Consider the following 22565-nt stretch of genomic DNA (forward strand, 5'->3'; position numbering starts at 1 on the left):
TGAATTTGCTCATTTTAGTGTCAAAAATAGTCAGCCATTGTTATACTTTTGTACAAGCTTAAAATCGCAGAAATTTAAAAAAAATCGCTTTAAGAATAGCATAATGAAGAGATGTTTGTTCCTTAGTTACTCTTATGAGTTAAAGACAAAATCAGGCTCATGTGGGATTTATGAGTTTTCTATGCCATCAGGCATTTAAAGAATGAAATACTTATGCTAGCAATTTCTTAAACAAGTTTAAATATTAAAAGAGCAACAAACTCTGGATGAGGATGCTTTTTATCAATATAATAATAACTTTATTCTATAGAGAATTGGTGTAAAATACTTCTGTTATTTTCTGATATATCTGCTAGTACTTTAATTGAGCATGTGACCCTAAACATTTTAGTCAAGTATTGAACAGCATAGATGATAGAAGTATGCTGCCTTTAGCAGGTTTGTACTACAGATGTTCTGTACATAGAATAACTAAGAATTAATAAAGATGTAATTCCTGGACATTGGTAGTAGATACTTACAGGACAGCTTCCTCTACTTGATGAGTCATATTTTTATTTTCTCTTTTTACAAAATGCTAAAGTATTTGCATATACTTATTCTCTGTCAGCTTAAGATTTTTCTCCTTGCCTGCCAAAATGGTAACAAATTTGTTTCGAATCTGTCTTTGTGATTATGGTAAAAATCTGTCACTCCCATGTATTAGTCATGCCAAAGCTATTCCATTTCTATTAGTAGTTATAAGACTTTGTATCCATGCTGTGTATATAATTCAGTGAATCACACCTAGTATGTAAGATTATATTATGTAATTTTAATCAACACTTTGTATCATTCAAAATAATTATTCAGAATAAAATGTTTTACTTTTTTTTTTTTTTTTTTTTTTTTTGTTCAATTTAGAGAACATTAGGATTGTCTTAGGAATGATGAAACTTAAGTTCCAGATATTTCTGAAATCAAATATATTTTTATTTTGACTTATTGTTTGGGATATATAAATTAATTTTACTTTTTAAACAAAATATTTTCAGAATATTTATAGTATGTTTATTGACATAATTAAAATGACATAATATAATTTACCTTATGCATTCATTGGTCTGATTTACTGAATTATTTATACAATAGATACGAAGTCTTACAAATGGAAATGGAATAGCTCAAGTATGATAATTGTAATTGGTAGTAGTAACTTAAATGTCAATGCTGCTATACTGATGTTATTTGGGCTAACAAATTGGCAGTTATCCCAAATTATACCATTTCACTTCCTCAGTAAAGAATATTTATTTGTATGAAACAGAGTTTTTAGTGTTAATCAGTGTAAATAGTTTAATGTGAAAAAACATTCTTTAAGAGGAACGAGGCAAGTGTTTTTGACTAGCAGTGTGCTTTCAATATATCAGATTACACTTGTGCAGTTATCTGTCTCTGCAGATGGTTTTGTATATAAGTTAGCATATTTTATGAATATAGTTTTTTATTGAAGTCATTTTCTATATTTAATACTGATCTGTTTATATATTATTGCAGATTTTCAAAACTGTGCCTGCTAGATGATTGTATTCAATCTCAATATATTTCTATAAAAGGCTTTGCTGTGATAAAAACATAGATATCAAAATTTCTGCTTATGGTTCCAGTGATGTTGAAATGTAAAAAACAAATCTTTGGTTTCCTTTCATTTATGTATTCTATTTGTGTCTTGTTTATAGATATTAAAAATTAATCTTTCAATTCTAAAAAAAAAAATAAGCTTTATATTCTGTCCAGTAAAAGGTGTTGTGATTGTTTAACATTTCTGAAATGGCCATGAAAATCTTGAACACTGCTTAGTATTTGCACTGATTTCACACATTTTGCTGATTTATTTCCAAAAAATTGAAAAGTGTCCCAATGCTACTTTATACTTGGGGGTGGAGGGCTCCTTATACCATATGGCTTGGGGGGTGGGGGCTCCTTATATGCCGCTGCACAAGATTTATGTTAGTATGGTTGAGATGATACACATGCATGAGATGGGGGGGGTATAAGCATTAATTAATCATTTTTGAGCGTTTTACATGTTTTAATGTGTATTTTTGCTTTATTTTTTTATTTTTTTTTGTTGCTGACTTCCTCCTAACAAAAAAAAAAGATGTCTTGTAGGATATATTCAGTAGCCAATGCTGTATAATTAAACAAAAATGAAAGAGTAATTTTAGAAAATCTGAAAAAAAAAGCAAATTAGTTTAAAATGTGGTTTATAAAATGTGGTATTTAAAATGTGGTTTATAAAATGTGGTATTTAAAATGTGGTATATAGTACAGTCCATTCCGGTTATTTGGGACACATCGGGACTAGTGCATTTTGGCCCGATTAAGTGGCTGCCCCAATTATCCGAAGTTTCACGTAAATAGTTAAAAATACAATGTATCCTCCCCCCTTTACAATTGGTTCACTGTACAATCAAATCACATTACGACAAACTCAACATAGTAAAGTACCGCTCGCTATACAATGTGCAGTAAGTTCCGGTCATTGTGATCACGTTTGTGAATTGAATTTTAATTCTATTGAACAGCGATTCTAATTAGCGAAAATAGGAGGAATATTATCCACAGCTATAAAAGCAAAGAGATATTAAGCACAAATTTACCCTTTATTACCTTACCAATTAATAAATTAAATGATACGTGAAAATCGGAAGAATATACGTGATAATCGGAATAATTAATACGTACTGTAATATGTACATACGAACTAGTTGACATTTCTGTTCACTGACATATGTGGATGGGGGTTAAAATTAAAAACAGTAAAAAGATAAGCAATCAATAACAAAGAACAAGGCACACACAAATTGCAATTAACACAATATGTGCAAGTGAGAACGAACTAACAGGTTACAAAGCTTTAAAAATAGGAATGAAAAGAAGATCTGAAAATTAATTTTTTTATATGATTGAAGATTTCATGGAAGTGTAAACACATTTCACCATAATGTCAGTATTATCGCAAATTCAGTAAGATCGAGTGTACTGTCCGTTTATGATAGATTTCACTAACAGAAAAACCCAATAAACAGGTGACTGCTAATTGTTTTTATTGTTTTATGGTTGTGACCTTCAAATTTCGAACGAACCACGTGGTACCGTCGGAGACAATCATAGGGTAATCTCCAGTGCTGCGGTCTCCTGCCCCGATTAAACAGCATGCTGTCCCAATTAAGCGAAGTAAACCCTGGCTATTTTCTCGATTGGTTTCTGTTTTTTAAGATTTGCCCCAAATAAACGGCTGCCCCTATTAACCGGTGGCCCAAATAACCGGAATCCACTGAATATTATAATGATATACGTAGTTATTGTGCCAGAAATAAATTTTAATATACTTTTGGCATTACATTACCTGCATTAATTAAATGTTACATGTTGGATTTAATTCTTAAAGCTAATAGTGAATTAGCCAATCCATCAGTACCCGGAATTTAAGGAAGTCGACAGAACCATATACTGCTTAGTGAAAGCTTATACATTAAAGAGAGAAGGACTATAATTTGTTGCACTGACTTTTTATGACAAAGTTGGATGATCATTGATCAAGAATTTACCTTTTTGAAGGTGCACTTTATGAATTGGTATTCAGGTGCAGATAGTGTTGTAGGATCTTAGAAGAATTGTAGGATCATAAAAATAATTTATTGGTAGTGATGTATATGTTTGAGATATGATGCAGTTCTTGTTTTAATAGGTTAGTTTAGTAAATTTAAAGGAAATATGCCTGGACAAATTACCCAGTGATATTTAAGGCAAGATATACTTGGGATCATTGTATTTTGAAATGGGATTTTTATGCAAAGAGGTACATTTTTGGTTTTGAATTTCTAGGTACAATGATTTGGAAGGATAAATTCTTTGTGGAAGTGTGAAACTATGCGAAAGTTTGCTTTCAGCTAGCTAGTAATTGATTGTTTGAACAAACTTCCAACAATCAGTTACCTGCTGGCTGAAAGCAAACTTCCATCTGTTGTTGCAGAAGTAGGTAGTTTGAATAAATTTGAGGAACCAGGCAAATTATTAGAGGGCTGGACAAATGATGTGGGAATTTTTTTTTTTTTTTTTTTGTTGATGCTGTAAAAGCTTGCTTTCTTGTATGCATAATTTGCCACTATTAATCACAATATCTAGTTCCAAGACTGATAAGGAAAATTTATGCATGTAGCTTTTGGAGTTGAAAGCTGCTGAAATATCTAAATTTGCGTATGAAAAGATTTGAGCTTTGCTACAGAAAAGGTTAGTAGCCTTGAGGAATCTCAGCATTTACTTTCATCTCATAGATGCATGTCTTTACCAAGTTTTGCATGAGAGTTCTGTAGAAAAGTTTAGACTTATCACTGGACCACTGATCAGGAAAATTACTGGAAGATAAATTAATTTTGACATTTATTTCTTGTTAAATAGGATGGAAATGATTTGAAAAATTTAATGAAAGATTATAGAGGACCTCCTAGTGGTTTCAAGGGAGTCCTGTGTTTTTATCTATAAATTTTTGCCAACTAAATATAGCAATATACATCTTCCTAAAATTTTAAAACTCGCTAGCATGTGGAAACAAGACAGATGCCCTTTTGTAGCAAAAGATTTCTTGTGACAACCAATAAATATGAGAATTAAAATCAAAACTTTAATAAAAATATAATACTCATGTAAACAGAAGATTAAAAATAAAATAGAGATTAAGTAAAGTTGAAACTGATAAGACTTAAAAACGCTAAAATAACAAATAGCTTTCCTTCCAAGTGGAGTGTTCCTTTACCAACTTAAAAGATGGGTGTAGTAGCATAAATAACAGGTTCGTGTGATTGTCCTGTGGCAAGAATGATGAGTGCAATGGAGTAAAAAAAAAAAAAAAAAAAAAAAGTGGATCAGGGTTGTTCCAATAGTTACATATTGGCAGAGTGATCAGAGTTAGCTGTATAGCTATCTCATCATGCCCCATGACATGGTCTTTAAGGCTCTTGGTGGCCTCAGTGATGTGTCATACCTCACAATCTGGACATTTAATGTGATAGACAGCCATCCTCTAAGGCAGTGGAATCCAACCTATGGCCTGCGAATAATTTTTATACAGCCTGTAAAGTGAACTAAAACAGCATTTTAAATTTTGTTAATTATTTCAAGAACCGTGTAATTCGATGCTCAGATAACTGGAAAATGAATTTAAAAGAGTGTGGCACTCGTGCCGAATATGTGACAGTGTTGAAGTTACGAAGCCACAGGATGGTGTTGCAAATTCTGTTTCTTTTATCTATGTTTTGTATCAAATATGTGCATGCCCAACCAGAAGCGTGTGTATATATGAGTTGCTATCAAAATGTTTCAGAGATGCCTGATGTTAGTGAATTTGCACTAACCTACATATTAGTCATTCTACCTTGTAGTATGAGGCCTTTGCCCTTAAATATTTTATAGTCTATATCACTATGCACCATCAGGCATCTCTCATATTGTGAAGTTATACTTCATAACTGGGTTGTCACTATTGCAACACCAGGGTACCTGCCCAACCACCGAAGAGAAGCCAACAAGCTTTGAAACGGTGCCGTCTGGGTGGTGGTATCTGCTGAGAATAAATAACAATAGTCTTCTCCACTGGTGAAGTATTATTTTTTCGAGTTAGTACAATACCATTGCGACTCATGAAGGCAGCCACAATATGAGATATAACCAGAACGATGCCAATTTAATTAATTTAACTACTTTGGTAGATAGCTATGTTAAAATGATGCATTTGCTCTAACATTTTATTATTTATTTAATTTTATTTTTATTATTTATTTATTTTTTTTGTGGGTGTTATTTTTTATTTATTTTTTTTTTTCTCATTTTGTTTCATAAACTGAGACCTAAGCGTGGTGTGGACGAGTATCTGGAAGCAGCCTTTCCGGCGCTTGCTGCTTCCAGGTAGCCAAGAGGTCAGCACATCACAACACAACATACATAAAATACACAAACATTACTACTCCAAGTCTGGCCTAATTTATAGTCTATTAAAACCTACAGTAATACAAGGCGGATTTAAACTGACATTCTAGGAGCCGCCCTAACAATAACACATGTCCAGCTAATACCATATCTTTTGAATTCTTGATTGGGGAGCTTCAGATACTCGGAGAATTATAAGAGGACATGTGATGAGGTTTTATTATTATCCATATGCTGCAAGGAAGCCTGTGGCTTATGCTACACTAGCCAAAAAAAAAAAAAAAAAAAAATTTCAGAATAATCCCGAGAGAGAAGTAGAAGGGAATCACAAAAAAAGAGGATGATGATATCCAACTCAGGACCTTGGGTGTGCGAAGCCCACATTCACCAGATGTGAGCCCCTGGAGTTAAATTTATATAGTTATTCCATTATGTGTAGTATTTACCGAAAGATCTGATGACATGTCCAAGTTGAAGAATGTTTTCATAAGTGTGCAGAACTCTTTTCCAGCCTCAGAGTTTAATTGTAAAGAAAAATAAATTACATTCAATCTGAAAACACCGTGTGATGAAACCAGATGCGTTTTCGAATTAAGGCATTTCCCAGTTTCCGAAAGTGTTTTTGTATCTTAAAACCTTAATATTTCTGTTTTTAAATTCCTTATCTTTCCAACAATATGCTATATGTCCACATTATCTCGTTTATTACGTAAGAAAATTTCCTCGATCATGTGTTCATGTTTTCCACTAGCCTGGAAGAACTACTGCAAGTTTCTCCTCTAGAGCTAAGAGGAAGCTCCATGCAATATTTCATTAAATTTGGTCCAGTAGAAGATTTGTTGCCGTCATACAAGTATGATTCCAACAATACAAGTTACAATAATTTGCTTCTTGTGGAAGCTGAAGATGGGGTCACTTCCGTAACGCTTTTCTCATGACGGTTTTTCGTTACAAAATTCCGGTAAAAAGTTTTTTAACGTCAAAATTCAAATAAGACAAAAATACTTGATCACCAATTTAACGTTCTAAATGACAGACATCTACCTAACAACAATGAAAATTGCATGCTGTTTATTTTAGGTGATGAAGCAGTTGGTCTCTCAAAGTACGTTTTATGGCCATTTGAAAAAAAAAAATGACATTCCGAACAAAAGAATATTCAATTACAGGTATCAGAGGGTGGAATGTACACCGAATGGACAGAAATCATGATATACGCAGTAATGGGTAGACCCACCTTTCGCCCGGATAAGAGCAGTGACGTGCGAGGCATTCAGTCCACTACTTCACTAAAGCGTTCCACAAGTATTTTCATCCATGCATGCTGCACCGCTGTCCATAATTCTGTTGCATTCCTGAGTGGAGGGTCCAAAGCTCGAACGGACCTTTCCACAAGGTTCGTGTCCGTGGAACTGGGAGGCCATTCCATAGTGGTAAAATCTGCGGGATGCTCTTAGAACCATGTTTTAGTCACCATGGCTCTGTGGGGAAGCGCATTGTCCTGCTGAAAGAGTCCATTGCCCTGTGGGTGCACTATGACCATGAAGGGATGCAGATGGTCTGCAAGGATTGACAGAACCTCGACCGTTCAGAGATGCATCTAGACGTACCAGAGGATCCAACGTGTGCCAGTTGAACATGCTCCAGACCATTACGAACTGTCCGCCTATCAGAACAGTTCCTTGTTGACATGACGGGTGCATAGCCTGGTGCAGTTTCCCCCAGATATGCACACTCCCGTCCGCTCGAAATAACTGGAAACGGAACTCATCAGACTCGGAGACATGTCTCCAATAATCCAAGGTCTAGTGCTGACGTTCTTTCACCCGGTTCAGGCGTAGAGTCCTGTGTCGTGGTGATAGCAATCAGACTCTTGTAGGTCTGTGGCACCCATAACCTATTGTGTCTAAAGATCGCCTGATGGTCTTGGTGGAGACGTTTCTGGCACCTCCCTCGATAAAATCGGTGATTTGTGCCACTGCCGCTCTCTGGTTGGCTGACACAATGCGAGACAGTCGACGGCCACATTCATCCTCCGCCCACAGCGCTGTCCACAACGAGATGTTGTTCCGGAAATGGCACATTCCCGATACGCTCTTGATACTGTCGAATGGGGATAGTGCAATTTCTGTACCACTTACGCGATAGAGTAAGCCGTGCATAGGTCACCCACTATCATCTCTCTTTCAAAGTCAACCCCAGGGGCTCATATCTGGTGAGTATGGGCTTGGCACACTCAGGGTCCTGAGCTGGATATCATCTCTTTCTTGGTGATTTCCTTCTACTTCTCTCTCTCTCAGGATAACTCAGAATTTTTTTTTTTTTTTTTTTTTTGGCTGGTGCAGCATAAGCCTCAGGCTTCCTTGCACCATATGGCTAATAATAATAACTCACGACGTTCATCCATACTGACTACGAATTGCCGTCTACGTGAATGCAGTGTACCTATATACCTGCCAAGTAGTGGGTTCGTCCACTAGCGAGAGGAATGATAGCGTCACGTTACCAAGGGACCAGGTATCCCATGAATTCTGTCCTTTCAGTGTACAATTGAAAATTTGGCCGGAAAATGGACAATTTTTTTTATAGGCTTCAACATAAATATTTAATTTTGTGATTTTTAAGGCGTGTGTTAGTATTTTTAAGGCTCCAAAACTATTATTATTATTACTAGCCATATAGAGTAATGAAGCCAAGGAAGGCATATGTATATGCGAATGAAGGATGGATTTCGTTTTTTGGATACACTGTATGAATGTACGATGTAATTTGATCCGGGGAAGTATGCGAGGAAGTGTTTCGAGGATTAATATTAGAAATGAGTTCATCTGTTATTTTGTTTCAGCTCAAGAATCTGTTCCGTAGCAGTATGGTAAAGTGTGAATACTACTTATTGTGTATATAAGACAGGTCGCGGGTTCGATTCCCGCCTCGGGCTTGGATCAATGTACTGCAAAAACCTTGGGAGGTGCATTATGGCCACAGAAGCCTATGCGCCAACAACTACCAAAAAAAAAGTATATAAGAATATACATTCATAATAAAACTAATAGATGTCTAATAAAATTAATAAACATAATGCTTTAGTTTTTCCGCAAGTGTTATTTGAAACCATTTTTTTTACCAAAGCACAGACCTCTTTCCACAACTTTTTAACATTATTGGAATATTCTTGTTTTTTGAAAATAGTGATAGTCCCTTTTTCACTTCATCGATCAATTTTTTAATATTTTCTTTACCATCTATGCAGATTGAACGCTTTGAAAACGTTCAAGAGAGTTAATTTTTTAAATTTTTAACAGCACATCGCTTTTGAGGGAATAAAGAATGAAAACGGAAAGAAGAACGTGGCAACTATGTCCAAGGACATTCGAGTTTGAATGAATTAAAAGCAGAGAGTGGGGCTGAATTTAACAACAGTTCTCTTGTCTGTGAGCGCACCTGCGTTGGAAGTTCTACCTAACTGTTGCCATATGACTGTTTAGAATTTAGGACTGGTGGCAACACATTTTTCCTGGCGAACATATGAATGCACTCCCATATAAGGTAATGGATTTCATACCTATAACTAAACAGTCCTTACGACAAAAAGACCTGTTTGTGCAGACAGCCTTATCGTGTATCCTATACATACTTTCTAAAAAAAAGTAACACAGTCAAAAATAGCTTTTTTTTTTAATTAGTGCAGCAATAACGTAAAAAGAGTCTTTATCTCGAAAATAGTCAATTGCAGTAATAGATGCAAGAGACCATATCACTTTTAGTATTAAAATTAGTACAGGTAATTTATGCAAGAACTCAAGCTTATATAACATCAACTTTAAAAAAAAATCACTTGTCTAATAAATTGTCTCGTTCTTTCTTGAATTTACTCAAACTATCCACATCTACAACAACAAATGCAATCAACTGTCCGCTGGCTGAAAGCAAACTTCGGCACATCCATCCTGCAACCAGCTTTACTTAATTTGAATTTATGGCCCCTCATGTGTGTGTGTAGTCTGAATAAGAGAAAGATTGTCAACAGCATTAGCTTGCTCAAGACTACATCAGTCTTAAATACCTCAATCAGATCTGCCTGCAGGTGCCTAGTCTCTAGATGCTGCATGCTGCAATTTGCAGAACTGACACCTTTCTTGGTAGGAACACCTTTTCGTTCCCTTCACCAATCTCGTTGCCATTCTCTGCATGCATTCCAGCAGTTCTACATCCTTCTTAAAAAGGAGGGCTCTACACCTGTATAAAGTACTCAAGTTGCAGCTAAACATAGCCTTGTACAAAAGGATAATCACCTAGTTATCCCTGCTAGCAAAATTCCTGTCTATCGTTGAAAATATCCAGGAGCTGTCCTGGCAGCCTGCCTGCACTGCTCAGAGAACTACATATCTGACTGCACCATTACCCTAGGTCTTTTCATTTTCCACCAGGCCGAGTGTAATCGGTATGTTATCCTTGAATTACTGCCACTCATATGTAGCACGTTGCTCATGTCAATGTGTAAATTCAACTGCCATTTCTCAGTTCATCGTCCTAATTTTTCTAGATCTTGTTGCAGCAGCTTACTTTGATTAACCAGTCTTTGTATCATCTCCAAAATTAGATTTGTCTGATGTACCTTCAACAAACTTAGTCTGATATACCTCCACCAAACTTCGTCTGATATACCTTCATCAATATCATTAATAAATACAGTAACAACAATGGTCCCAGCACTGAATCCTTGGGGGACCCCATATAACGTAAATCCACGAGATGCAGTATTCATTGATTACCATTCTCTGCCTTCCCCTACTGAACTATCCTTTTATCCACAACAATAACTTACAATTAATGGCATGCTGCTCTAATTTGTACAGTAATTTTTTATGTGCAAAATAAATCAGATAAAATGAGACTTCTGTTTTTGGATTTGTATCACTTTTCTTGAAAAGGAAAAAATTATGTGTTAAAAGGGAAATGGTCATCCGTGCTCTTCAGTATCATAAATTCGATAGGTTTGAGCAATTGAATTCTTGTATTTATCTATATTTTCCCTAGGTTGCTCAACGCATTTTTTCGTGCATATTGAATGATAATAAGGGAGTGCGATTAGTTCAGCGGTTACGATGCCCGACTACCAATGCGATGGACAAGAGCTCGAATCCAGCACCAAAAAAAAAAAAAAAAAGGCCAGCGAGGGGGGATGCAGAAGTCACTTCATTGGATCTAACTCCCGCAGGTCGAGGTGATGATTGAGGCAGAGAGTCGCATGATGTGGTGTCGCTCCCACATCATGCACCCACCACTAGATGTCAAAAGCTAAGCAGGACTACCTCCATAATTGGATGAAGATAAGAAGTAGAAATATTGAATATATTGCGTCGAGTGTGGCCCAGAAAAGTCAGTCGCGTTCAGGCCGTAGGTAGAGGGGTCGGTTCGAAAATCGGAGACGGCCTCCCAAGAACGAAAGTGGAACAAGTGGCGCTGTCTCCCGTATGGCAACAACACCAGAAGAGTAAGATCACCCAGTACAACAAACTGGAAGTGCTTCTTGTACAACTAATCACTCAGAAAGGAAAACAGAGCCAACCCATGAAGTGGAGCAGCGAAATGAATACATTCATCCTGCAAGCATACTAGGAAGTATACAAGGTAGAGACCGATATGACAATGCATAGGATGAAACTTCACACCAAGTGGTTGGAACGGTTCGCGTCTGTTCAGTTCGCCGAACAGCAAACCAGAGACGAGTTACAGTCATAAAGAACCTGATAGATACTGGAATCTTGAAAAAAATCAAGCAGGATGTGAGTAACCAACCCAACTATAAAGAACAAAGAATTTGGATACTACCGAACCAGACTAGAGGAGGACTAGCAAATACAAGGCTATATATAATTCCCATGTCTGTAAATTGCGTGTGTTCTTTTATCGATTTGCTATTTGCTGGACGAAAAATACGAGTTTCCAGAGGGGGAAAAAAAAATCATGCTATTCTCGCCCGAGAACGATGAACTCAGCTCCGTTGTGAAAAACGACTCATAAAAATTTTCTTGCGTCATTAATGGGATTCGATCTCACGTCTTCTCCATCCGATGTGGGGAATATACCAACTGCAAACCCTTTAGAGCCAACCAACTTTTAATGATTAATTGTCATGAATGGCTAGTTCGATTGACTTTTTTAAAATTAAATCCCAAGATGCGGAAGTCATTTGAACCTTAGTGCTTAGCACCGTGCATGGGTTGAAGGCTGAAAAGACAAAGATACCTTTTGACGTGAGATATGAAATTCCGTAGATTGTAATTTTTCGGAATACATGTGAAGGAAAGTTGTTCCAGTGAGAAGAAGTAGAACCCACGTGGGTAGTAAATTTTTTTGGATCGTCGTCCTCCCCACACCAGGTGGAAAAGACCTTAGTTCAAATCCCGTCGTTGACCGGGGGAATTTTTATGGATCTTTTTCATAATGTCGCTGAGTCAGTCAGCCTCAGGCAAGCGTAGCATGGATTTTTCACACAGAAACGCGGGTCTTACGAACACACACGCAATTTACAGACAGCATAAACACACACAGAACACACGCAAAGAACACACGCAATTTACAGACAGCATAAACGGAGCAACAGGCTTTAGTTGCCGATGCTCCTAAAAACGAATTACAATAATAACAACAGAAGTAAGGAACAGTTAATGAGGAAAAGTTAGATCTACAGGTTTAGAGTTGGGTAGCGAATTGAATTTGATTAGTTGTAGTTCTTGTTTTGACTGATTTAGATGAGACCGGAATTACAGGTGCCAATTCAGAACAGTGCTCATGGAATGAATAATAACAACAGAAGTAAGGAACAGTTAATGAGGAAAAGTTAGATCTACAGGTTTAGAGTTGGGTAGAGAATTGAATTTGATTAGTTGTAGTTCTTGTTTTGACTGATTTAGATGAGACCGGAATTACAGGTGCCAATTCAGAACAGTGCTCATGGAATGCAACCAGCAGAAACTGAATATCTATAAGGAGAGTTAGTATTAGAAGCGGCAAATGATGAGCAAAATTCTTCCTAAATTTATTCATATAATATCTTTATTGCAATCAGTGAATAATTACATGGACATCTGATGCAATACCCACAACAGCGACAATGCTAGGGGTTAAACTTCCGACGTTTACATTCGCAACAACAGATGGGAGTTTGTTCCAACAATCAACTACCCACTGCTGAAGGCAAACTTCCGCACATCTGGCTTGCAACCATTCTTCCGAAAATTGAATTTTTGCACCCCCCCACCACCCACATGTGTAGTCTGGGCAAGAGGAAGAATGTCAACAACATTGAACTTATTCAGTCCTTTGAAAGCCTTAATCAGATCAATCAGATCACCTCGCAAGGGGTATATTTTCCAGATATATTAATTTTCAGAACAATATAAGGTGTTTTTATAAAGCAACTTGAAATAGTTCTAAATTACTTGCTCTTTAAGCGCTACTAATTTAGAACTTTAAGAGCCATAAGGAAAAGAAAACACTTTCCCAGACCCATTTCGTGAAAAAATGCATAATTATATTCAGAGACCAAAAGAAAATCTTCAACCACTGTTCCAAGTTTAGCATTAGCATTAGTAGAGGCATGTGATGCAAGAAAGCAAGCTTATGCAGCATCAGCCAAAAAAAAAAAAAAACTCACTCATTTCACCCCTCCGTTCGTTCCAAATACCTGTCCAGCTCAGCCATAAATTTATTTAGGCTATCAACTGCAACAACAAAGGTTGGAAGTCTGTTCCACCAACCAACTACCCGCTGGCTAAACGCAAATTTCCGCACATCTATCCTACATATGTCTTTCCTGAATTTGAATTTATGCCCTCTCAGGTGATTATTCGGAGCAAGAGGAAGAATCCCATCGGCATTGAGCATGCTCAAACCATTCAAGGCTTTATACACCACTATCAGATCACCTCGCCGGTCCTTAGTCTCCAGACGCTGTAATTTACAAAATTTAAGCCCTTTGTTCCATTCACTAATCTTGTTGCCATTTTCTGTACTCGTTTCAACAGCTCTACATCCTTCTTAAAATTAGGCCTCCAGATCTGTATACAGTATTCAAAGTGTGGCCTGACCATTCCCTTACACAAGGGGATAATCACCTCCTTATCCCTGCTAGAAAAATTCCTGTATATAATTGATAAGAGACCATGAGCTACTCTTGCAGACCAGCTGCTCAGAAAAAATTTCATATGTGCCTGTACAATTACTCCCAGATCCTTTTCGTCTCTAAAATGTCAGTGTGGGGCGCCACCGTAGCCAGGTGGGCAGGAGCAGCAGTGCATAGCACACGCTTCTTGATTAGACCGGGTTTCGAGCACGTGACCACCAAATACGGAGGATGCGGCATGGTCAGGGAATGACCACCGCATATCCCCGGAGCAATATGGCCATAGTTGCTAATCCTCCTAAAAACCAAATAACAAACAAACAAACTGTCAGTGTAGTACAACAGAGTTGATACGTTACTCTGGGGTTACTGCTTCCCATATGTAGTACTTTACATTTTTCAATGTTAACCTTCATTTGCCACCTCTCATCCAATCTGCTCAACTTTTCTAGATCCTGTTGCAACAGTGTACTATCATTAATATACTCAAAAACCTGCCAGCCTTCGTATCCTGTGAAAACTTGGTCATTAAGCTTGATATACCATCATCAATATCATTTGCAAATACAGAAAACAACAATGGACCCAACACTGTACCTTGAGGGATTCAACTAATAATATTAGTCCACGATGAGCAATGTCCATTGATTTCCATTCTCCGTGGTCTCCCACTCAACCATTCCTTTATCCATAGCAGCAATTTGCCTCCAATGCCACACTGCTCCAATCTGTTCAGCAGTCTTTCATGTACAACAGTATCAAAAGCCTTGCTAAGATCGAAATACAGGGTGTCCCAAAAATATTGGTAGAAACGTTTAGGGGAGGTAGGTAACATCTAAAGAATGTGAATCGCATAGGAACCCATAACCGGAAACGTCACGGGAAAGTAGTAGCAGAGGCACAAGAAGCAGAAATGACACAAGACACTAATTAGTGGCAAACATTTATTTGACATAATATTAACAATGGAGTACGAGATGGATGCATCTCATGATGTTACAACAGATACTCGAAGGTTCCACCATGAGATGTGATGCATACGTGACACCGGCGCAGCATGGATTGGCGGATACAGTCGATCACAGCTGGAGTTTCTTTGACAGTAGCAGCAGCGCAGACGAGTCTTTCCAAGAGATCCATTTCCGTCTCCACAGGCGATTCATATACGATAGATTTGAGGGCCCCCCACAGAAAAAAATCAAGGCCCGATAAATCAGGTGAGTGTGGGGACCAGGCAACGGGTCCACCACGGCCAATCCATCGACGCCCAAAACGCCTGTTCAAATGGTCACGAACACACCTTCCATAATGGGCAGGCGCCCCGTCATGTTGAAACCAAATGTTGCGTCTCACATTTGCTGGAACATCGTCAAGTAACCCTGGCAGAACTTGTTCAAGAAAATCCGATATTTAGCGGATTTCATGCCGGATGGTAACAGGTATGGGCCGACTAAACAGTCACGACCATACCTGCCCACACATTTATTGCGAAGCGATATTGTGCTGCATGGGGGCGCACGCCGTGTGAGTCGTCGTAAGCGCACACATGAGCATTGTGCTGATTGAATAAGCCTTTCCGAGAGAAATAAGCCTCATCCGTGAACAAAACATAGGCTGGAAAATTCAAGTCTTGAACAGTTTCTTGGAGAAACCACTGCGCAAAAGCCACACGTGCAGGATGATCTTGGAGGAGCAGTAACTGAACCCTTTGGAGATGAAAGGGGTATAAGGAATCGTCGTGCCAGACACGCTGTATACTGCAATGAGACACTCCTAAGGCAGAGGGAACAGCACGTGTGCTGGTAGTAGGATTATTCTGGACGGCATCCAACACATTTTCTTCCATGGCGGGAGTTCGCGTCGAATGTGGTCTGCTCGCATTAGCCCTGTTACCTCTAAATGACTCATAATCGCACAAATTTTGATGCACAAGCGCAAACAAACGGTGGTCCGGTACATATCTGTCTGGGAAGCGTTCTCCATAAATTCGTTGAGCAGCTCTTCCATTGCCCTTTGCTAATCCATACAGTAGGTGCATGTCTGCCAGCTCAAAGTTCGTATATTGCTGCATGCTTTTCGTGCCGCGACTACTGCTTGAAGGAGTAAACAAGAAATTTTCCCTGTCGCGAACTGATGAACAGCGCCGTGTACCGACTTACGGTGACGTTTCCGGTTATGGTTTCCTATGCGATTCACATTCCTTTAGATGTTACCTACCTCCCCTAAACGTTTGTACCAATATTTTTGAGACACCCTGTATATGATATCAAAGTTATACCTTGCATCCAGTTCCTTTGTGACCACATCAGCATATCCAATCAAATTGGTCAGGCAAGACTTTTCCTTAACAAAACCATGCGGTGTCCGAGCAATAATTGAAGTCTTGTTTAGACGATCCTGCAGTGCTTCCTTAACGAGTGCCTCCATTAATTTTCCTGGAACAGAAGTTAAACTACCAGGTCTATAATTACTTGTGTTGCCATTTGATCCTCCTTTGTGAATTGAGGTCAGATTTGCACATCTCCAGTACATGGGTACCTCTCCTGAGTCCAAGGAAGCTCTCATAATTATGGCTAGGGGTTTGCTTACTTCCTTCGCTGCCTCCTTTAATATAATTGGATAGATCCCATCCAATCCGGGTGCCTTTTTTATGTTTATTCTCAACAATTTCTCCTCCACTTTTCTCTTAGTTATTACAAAATCATCTAGTTCACAGCCAGAGTTTAATTCACCTCTGGCATTCCGCTCCCTGAATAACTCCTCATGTGTGAATGTTGATGCAAAATACTCATTTAGTTTGTTAGCCACCTGAGCAGGATCATCAACAGTTGAACCATCATTATCTAGTGGATCAATCTGATTCATCCTCTTCCTTCTCGAGTTTACATAGGTAAAGAACTCTTTGCTGGTTTTCTTTGTATCCTTTGCCAAAGATTTTTCATAATCTACCTTTGCCTGTCTAATCTCCTTTGTGATTTGGTTACAGACCAGCTTATATCTCTCATAGGCTTCCATGTCACCCATTAATTTATATATATCCCATGCATTTTTCTTCTCTACAATATATCTCATTAGTTCATCTGACATCCATTTAACTCTAAACATTGAACAATATTTCTTAGTTGGTATGTAAAGCCTAATAGCTTCCAAGATAAATTCTTTGAATGCTTTCCATTTTGAATTTGCTGTTGGTAACATCATCAGTTGGTCCCACCGTATAAAATTTAAATACTGTCTCAGACCACCATAGTCGTCTTTACGAAAGCAAAAACCATTCCCTTTACCCCTGATCGTAGTTACCTCTTTGAGTAAATCCCACTTCAGCACACTGTGATCATTGCCACCTAGTGGTTTCTTTATCTGCAGATTCTTAATGCATGAAGAATCACTACTAATAATCAGATCAAGAGTATTACTCCCCCTAGTTGCCAACCGAATATGCTGATGTAGAAAACAATCATCCAATAAATTCACAAAAGCCTTCCTAGTGTGTGACTGACTAACCCACAAATTACAGTCAATATCTGGGAAATTAAAATCGCCCATTATAAGACTCTGATTTACTGGCGCACTGTGTTTTCCTGTACAGTTTCTTATTATACTCCTCAGAGTCATTAGGCCTATAACACACTCCTACTCTCAATTTTGATCTCCCAATGCTTATGTCACACCAAACTGACTCGACACTGCACTGTCCAGCAATGTCGACTGGGTGTAATTCCTTGAATTTTATGTGTTTCTTAACTAATAACATAACACCTCCTCCCTTCCTGTCCTGTCTATCCTTCCTGTACACATTGTACTCGCCAAATTCCAGTTCTGCTTTCCTTATATATCTGCGTGACACCATGTCTCTGATATCCCAACAATATCTGCCTTTGATGTTTTGAGCGATACCTCAAATTTATTTACCAAACTCCTAGCATTGGTGTATACGCAAGGATACATGGACCTGTTTCTATTCTTAGCTACCCTAACACAACCCATGTGTTTACTTTTGCAGGAATGACTCTCAGCAGTCTCTGAAGTACCCTGCATCTTGTTTCGTAGGCTGCTACTCATTCCAATAGAAGCAGTGCAAGAATCACTTTCACCTCTGCCAGTGGCTACTGTTAATCTATTAGTTCTTGTATCCACCCAAGATAGCAGTTTTCCGACCCACATAACACTGCCTCGATAGCATCAGCAAATATTCTCGCACCCTTTCTATTTAAATGTATTCCGTCCCTGTAGAAACAGTCTCTCCTCTTTATTGTGACTTATAATTTATATAACTACTTATAAAAAAACATAATGAAACTGCGCAAATAAAAAGAAAACCACTTTACTTGTGCAGCGTCAAAAGTTCATTTATTACCAACAAAGTCTAAAAAATGATCCCTTCCAGAACGACTGCAAGTGTTCAGTTTCATAATCACAACAACACCAAAGAACGAACCTGACAAACTGTTTGTGATGATACCAATGCAGTGCCACAAACACTGAAGAAGCAGAGGAGAAAACATCCACAAAATAACCCCAGGGGCTCACATCTGGTAAGTATGGGCTTGGCACACCCAGGGTTCTGAGCTGGATATCATCATTCTTCTTTTCCTTGGTGATTCCCTTCGACTTCTGACTCTCCCTTTCTTAGGATAACTAAATAGATTCTAAAGCCAACACAGCTGAGGTGATTTTGCTTTAAGTGATTTGATCAGGATAATCTGTGCAATATGCAGATTATAATAAATTATATTAAATATAATCATTAAATAAAAATAATTACTTAGAAAAAATATTTCGATTATTGAAATTTCTCGTTACTAATCATTCGATTATGCTAGTCAGTACTAAAACATGGGCATGATCAAGAGATCTTAATCGATTATTCAAACAATCGAATAATTCATTCGATTGTGCTCAGTGGCGGATTACCCATTAAGGCAATGAGGCACGTGCCTGGGGCCCCAGGCTTTGGGGCCTCCCAAGCCTAGACATTTTCCTATAGTGTTCTAAAATAGATTAATGTTTTCAGTAAACATCATAATAATCTTGGTTACTTTAAGCGAAAATTTAAGCAAAAAATTCAAAAGTACAAAATTTCGTTAAAATTAGGTGGCAAACCTAACTTTTATTTATTTTTTATTCTTTTTTTTATTATTATTTTTTGGGGGTCCCCAAATATAATTTGCTTAGGGATTCTAACTATCCTTAATTCGCCACTGATTGTGCTTATCGCTAGCATGTAGTCCACAACACTAGGCACAGAGTAGTAATATTACTCTGTGATACTAGGTATCTTACTGTTTAACCCACGAGGAAGTGACTTTCATGAGTACTTCAAATGAGTACTCTCTCCCTTTTTTTTGTGAATATATTGCAACACTTTACATTATAATTACTATGGATAAAGGGATGGTTGCATTTATACGTTAAATTATGCTGAAAGAATAAAACTCGAATTTTAAAATAAGGCTTAATTAATCTGAATTCAAATGTCTAACGGAAATCACAGAGTAATATGACCGTAATGCAAATGTCCATAACACGCTTGACGCGACACAGATCAATACATTCGACTTTGTAAAGGTGGAGACTGAAGTTTTCATGAACGAAGTATTTTAAACCCTTGATTTAAAATTGGGCGTTTTGATGAGCACCTGTCTATGATTTATAATTTGTTTGAGTTCCCATTAAGTTAATTGTTGTCCTTATCTTTTCAAGATCTTTATGAATATTATTTATTTATTATTATTTATAAAAGGTTCCAGTTCCAAATAGATGTGTATTTTCTATAAAAGATTCCACCTTTTTTCTTTTTTTTTTTTACTAATTGGGAATGTATATCACAAAATGTTATTATCAGTAAAGTTTAATGTAACTAGATTTGTAAACTTGTCACCTGTAAATAATTTTTAACAATGTGATGAAACAATTTTAGAAACATAAAATAACTCTAAATTGTAATTTAGGCGCATAATGGTAATTCATATGCATGTACACTGAATTTGCAGATTAGTCAGTAGTACCAGTAGTTTAAAATATATTAGTAAGCATATTTAAGAAATATCACTATGTTTAGGACATGCAGAAAGTTTGTTTTAATACAGCAAGTAATATTTTTTAATATTAAAAAACAGTCAAAAAATATTTCCTGCTATCATAAAAAAATTATTTGCTTTCCTCTTTATAATTTTATACACTGTGTTGCAGCTGGTAGTCATGGCATTGCCCCTGTTGAAAATCTAATCCCAAAAAGAGAAAGACGCTCAGTGACTATAATATCTTTATTGAAAAACATTAACAGTCTGTGTAAAAGGGTATGCTGTGATTCAGTACTACTCTTGATTCGATGTATAGAAATTATTATCTTGTTTCTTCCACCGTTATTGCTTTACCCATTTACTTTAATAAACATAAAGATAAAGAAATGGTGGTGGAAGCTTTTTATAAATTCCTTGCAGCTGAGTGGACCAGTATTAATTAAACTTGGACAATGGGCTAGTACTCGAAGAGATTTGTTTACAGCAGAGATATGTGAAAACTTATCAGTTCTCCAGCATAATATAAAACCCCACTCTTGGGCAGAAACTGCTAAAATTATGACACAGTCATATGGTGACCTGTGGCATGAAGTGTTTATTTGTTTTGATAAAACACCGGTTGGATCAGGATGTGTGGCCCAGGTGTACAGAGCATATATACAGTGTGATGAATCTATGAAAAGTACATTATCAGCAAATAACAAAAGGAAGGGTTTTAAGAAGCCAGTCAAAGGTATTTAATTTTTTACCTTTATTTTTTACTATAAGTTAATTGTTTTTATCTTGAGTCAATATCTATTATACTGCAGTATAATATAATGGTCAGATGTGCACTTCAGCTAAATACACAGATATAAAGAAAGCAGCAAGGTAATGAATTCACAGCAGCAATACATTAGGATCTGTGAGCAATACCCACACATGAGGTGTTATTTGGGGAGGGGAATGCCAGAAGTTTACCAAATGCTAACAGAGAGCTAAGTGATTTTGTAATAACAGAGCAAAGTGGAGGAGAAATTGTTGAAGTTAAACATAAGGAAGGCACCTGGAGTGGACGGGATCTATCCAGTTATATTAAAGGAGGCAGCAAAGGAAGTAAGCAAACCCTTAGCCATAATTATGAGAGCTTCCTTGGACTCAGGGGAGGTCCCCATGCACTGGAGATGTGCAAATGTAATCCCAATTCACAAAGCAGGATCAAAAGGTGATGCAAGTAATTACAGACTTGTTAGTTTAACTTCTGTTCCAGGGAAATTAATGGAGGCACTATTAAAGAAGCACTGCAGGATCATCTAGACAAGACTGCAATTATAGTTCAGACAGCATGGGTTTGTTAAGGGGAAGTCTTGTCTAACCAATTTGATTGGATACTATGATGTGGTTCCAAAGGAACTGGATGCAAAAAATAATTTTAATATCATATACTTGCATTTTAGGAAAACTTTTGATACTGTTGCACGTGGAAGACCACTGTACACATTGGAGCAGTATAGCATTAAGGGCAAGTTGCTGCTATGGATAAAGGGATGTGGGAGAAGAGAGAGAGTGGTAATCAGTGGACACTGCTCTTTGTGAGCTAATGTTATTAGTGGAGTCCCCCAGTGTTTGGTGTTGGGCCTGTTGTTGTTTTCTGTATTTATTAATGATATTGATGAAGGTATATCAGGCTTAAATGTCCAAGTTTGCAGACGATACAAAGGTTGGTGGGGGTTTTTAATGAGAATAAATACTGTATGCTACTGAAACAGGGTCTAGAAAAGTTGAGCAGATGGGCTGAGAGGTGGCAACTGAAATTTAACATTGATAAATGTAAGGTACTGCATATAGGTAGCAGTAACCCCAGAGTAACATATCAAGTGTGTGGTTCTACACTCAGGGTGGTAGAGAATGATTAAAGACCTGGGGGTAATTATGCAGTCAGATATCAATTTTTCTGATCATGGCAGACAGTCTGCAAGAGTAGCTCACGGTGTCTTGCGAATGATATACAGGAATTTTTCTTGCAGGGGTAAGGAGGTGATTATCCCCTTGTATAAGGCAATGGTCAGGCCACACCTTGAGTACTGTATACAGGTTGGGAGGCCTCATTTTAAGAAGGATGTAGAGCTGCTGGAAGGAGTACAGAGAAGGGCAACGAGATTGGTGAATGGCATAAAGGGTTGCTCTTACGAAAAAAGGCTTTAGTACTGCAAATTGCAATGTCTGGAGAATAGACACCAGCGATGTGATGTGATTGAGGTGTATTTTACCCCAGGGGCTCATATCTGGTGAGTATGGGCTTGGCATATCCAGGGTAGGCACCTCCATAGCCAGGTGGGCAGCAGCAGCAGTACGTGGCACACACTTCTTAATTAGACCGTGGTTCGAGCCTGTGACCACCAAATACGGAGGATGCAGAAAGGTCAGGGAATGACCACCACATATTCCTGGAACAATATGGCCTTAGT

General features: G+C 37.6%; 1 protein-coding gene across 1 annotated transcript in view; it reads left to right on the top strand.

The window, feature by feature from the left end:
* The first annotated feature begins 19372 nt into the window (after nt 1-19372).
* LOC150088067 (putative aarF domain-containing protein kinase 2) overlaps nt 19373-22565 on the top strand; it is a 105686-nt gene continuing 102493 nt past the window's right edge. Inside the window, exons 1-2 of the mRNA XM_090369320.1 lie at nt 19373-19409; nt 20288-20851. Of these exons, the coding sequence (XP_090225446.1) occupies nt 19406-19409; nt 20288-20851 (568 nt within the window). The 5' untranslated portion in view covers nt 19373-19405. The remainder of the gene's footprint in view (nt 19410-20287; nt 20852-22565) is intronic.

This window comes from Mastigoproctus giganteus, chromosome 3, assembly GCF_048544385.1.
Source record: "Mastigoproctus giganteus isolate SK-2022 chromosome 3, ASM4854438v1, whole genome shotgun sequence".
In the NCBI taxonomy this organism is placed as follows: domain Eukaryota; kingdom Metazoa; phylum Arthropoda; class Arachnida; order Uropygi; family Thelyphonidae; genus Mastigoproctus; species Mastigoproctus giganteus.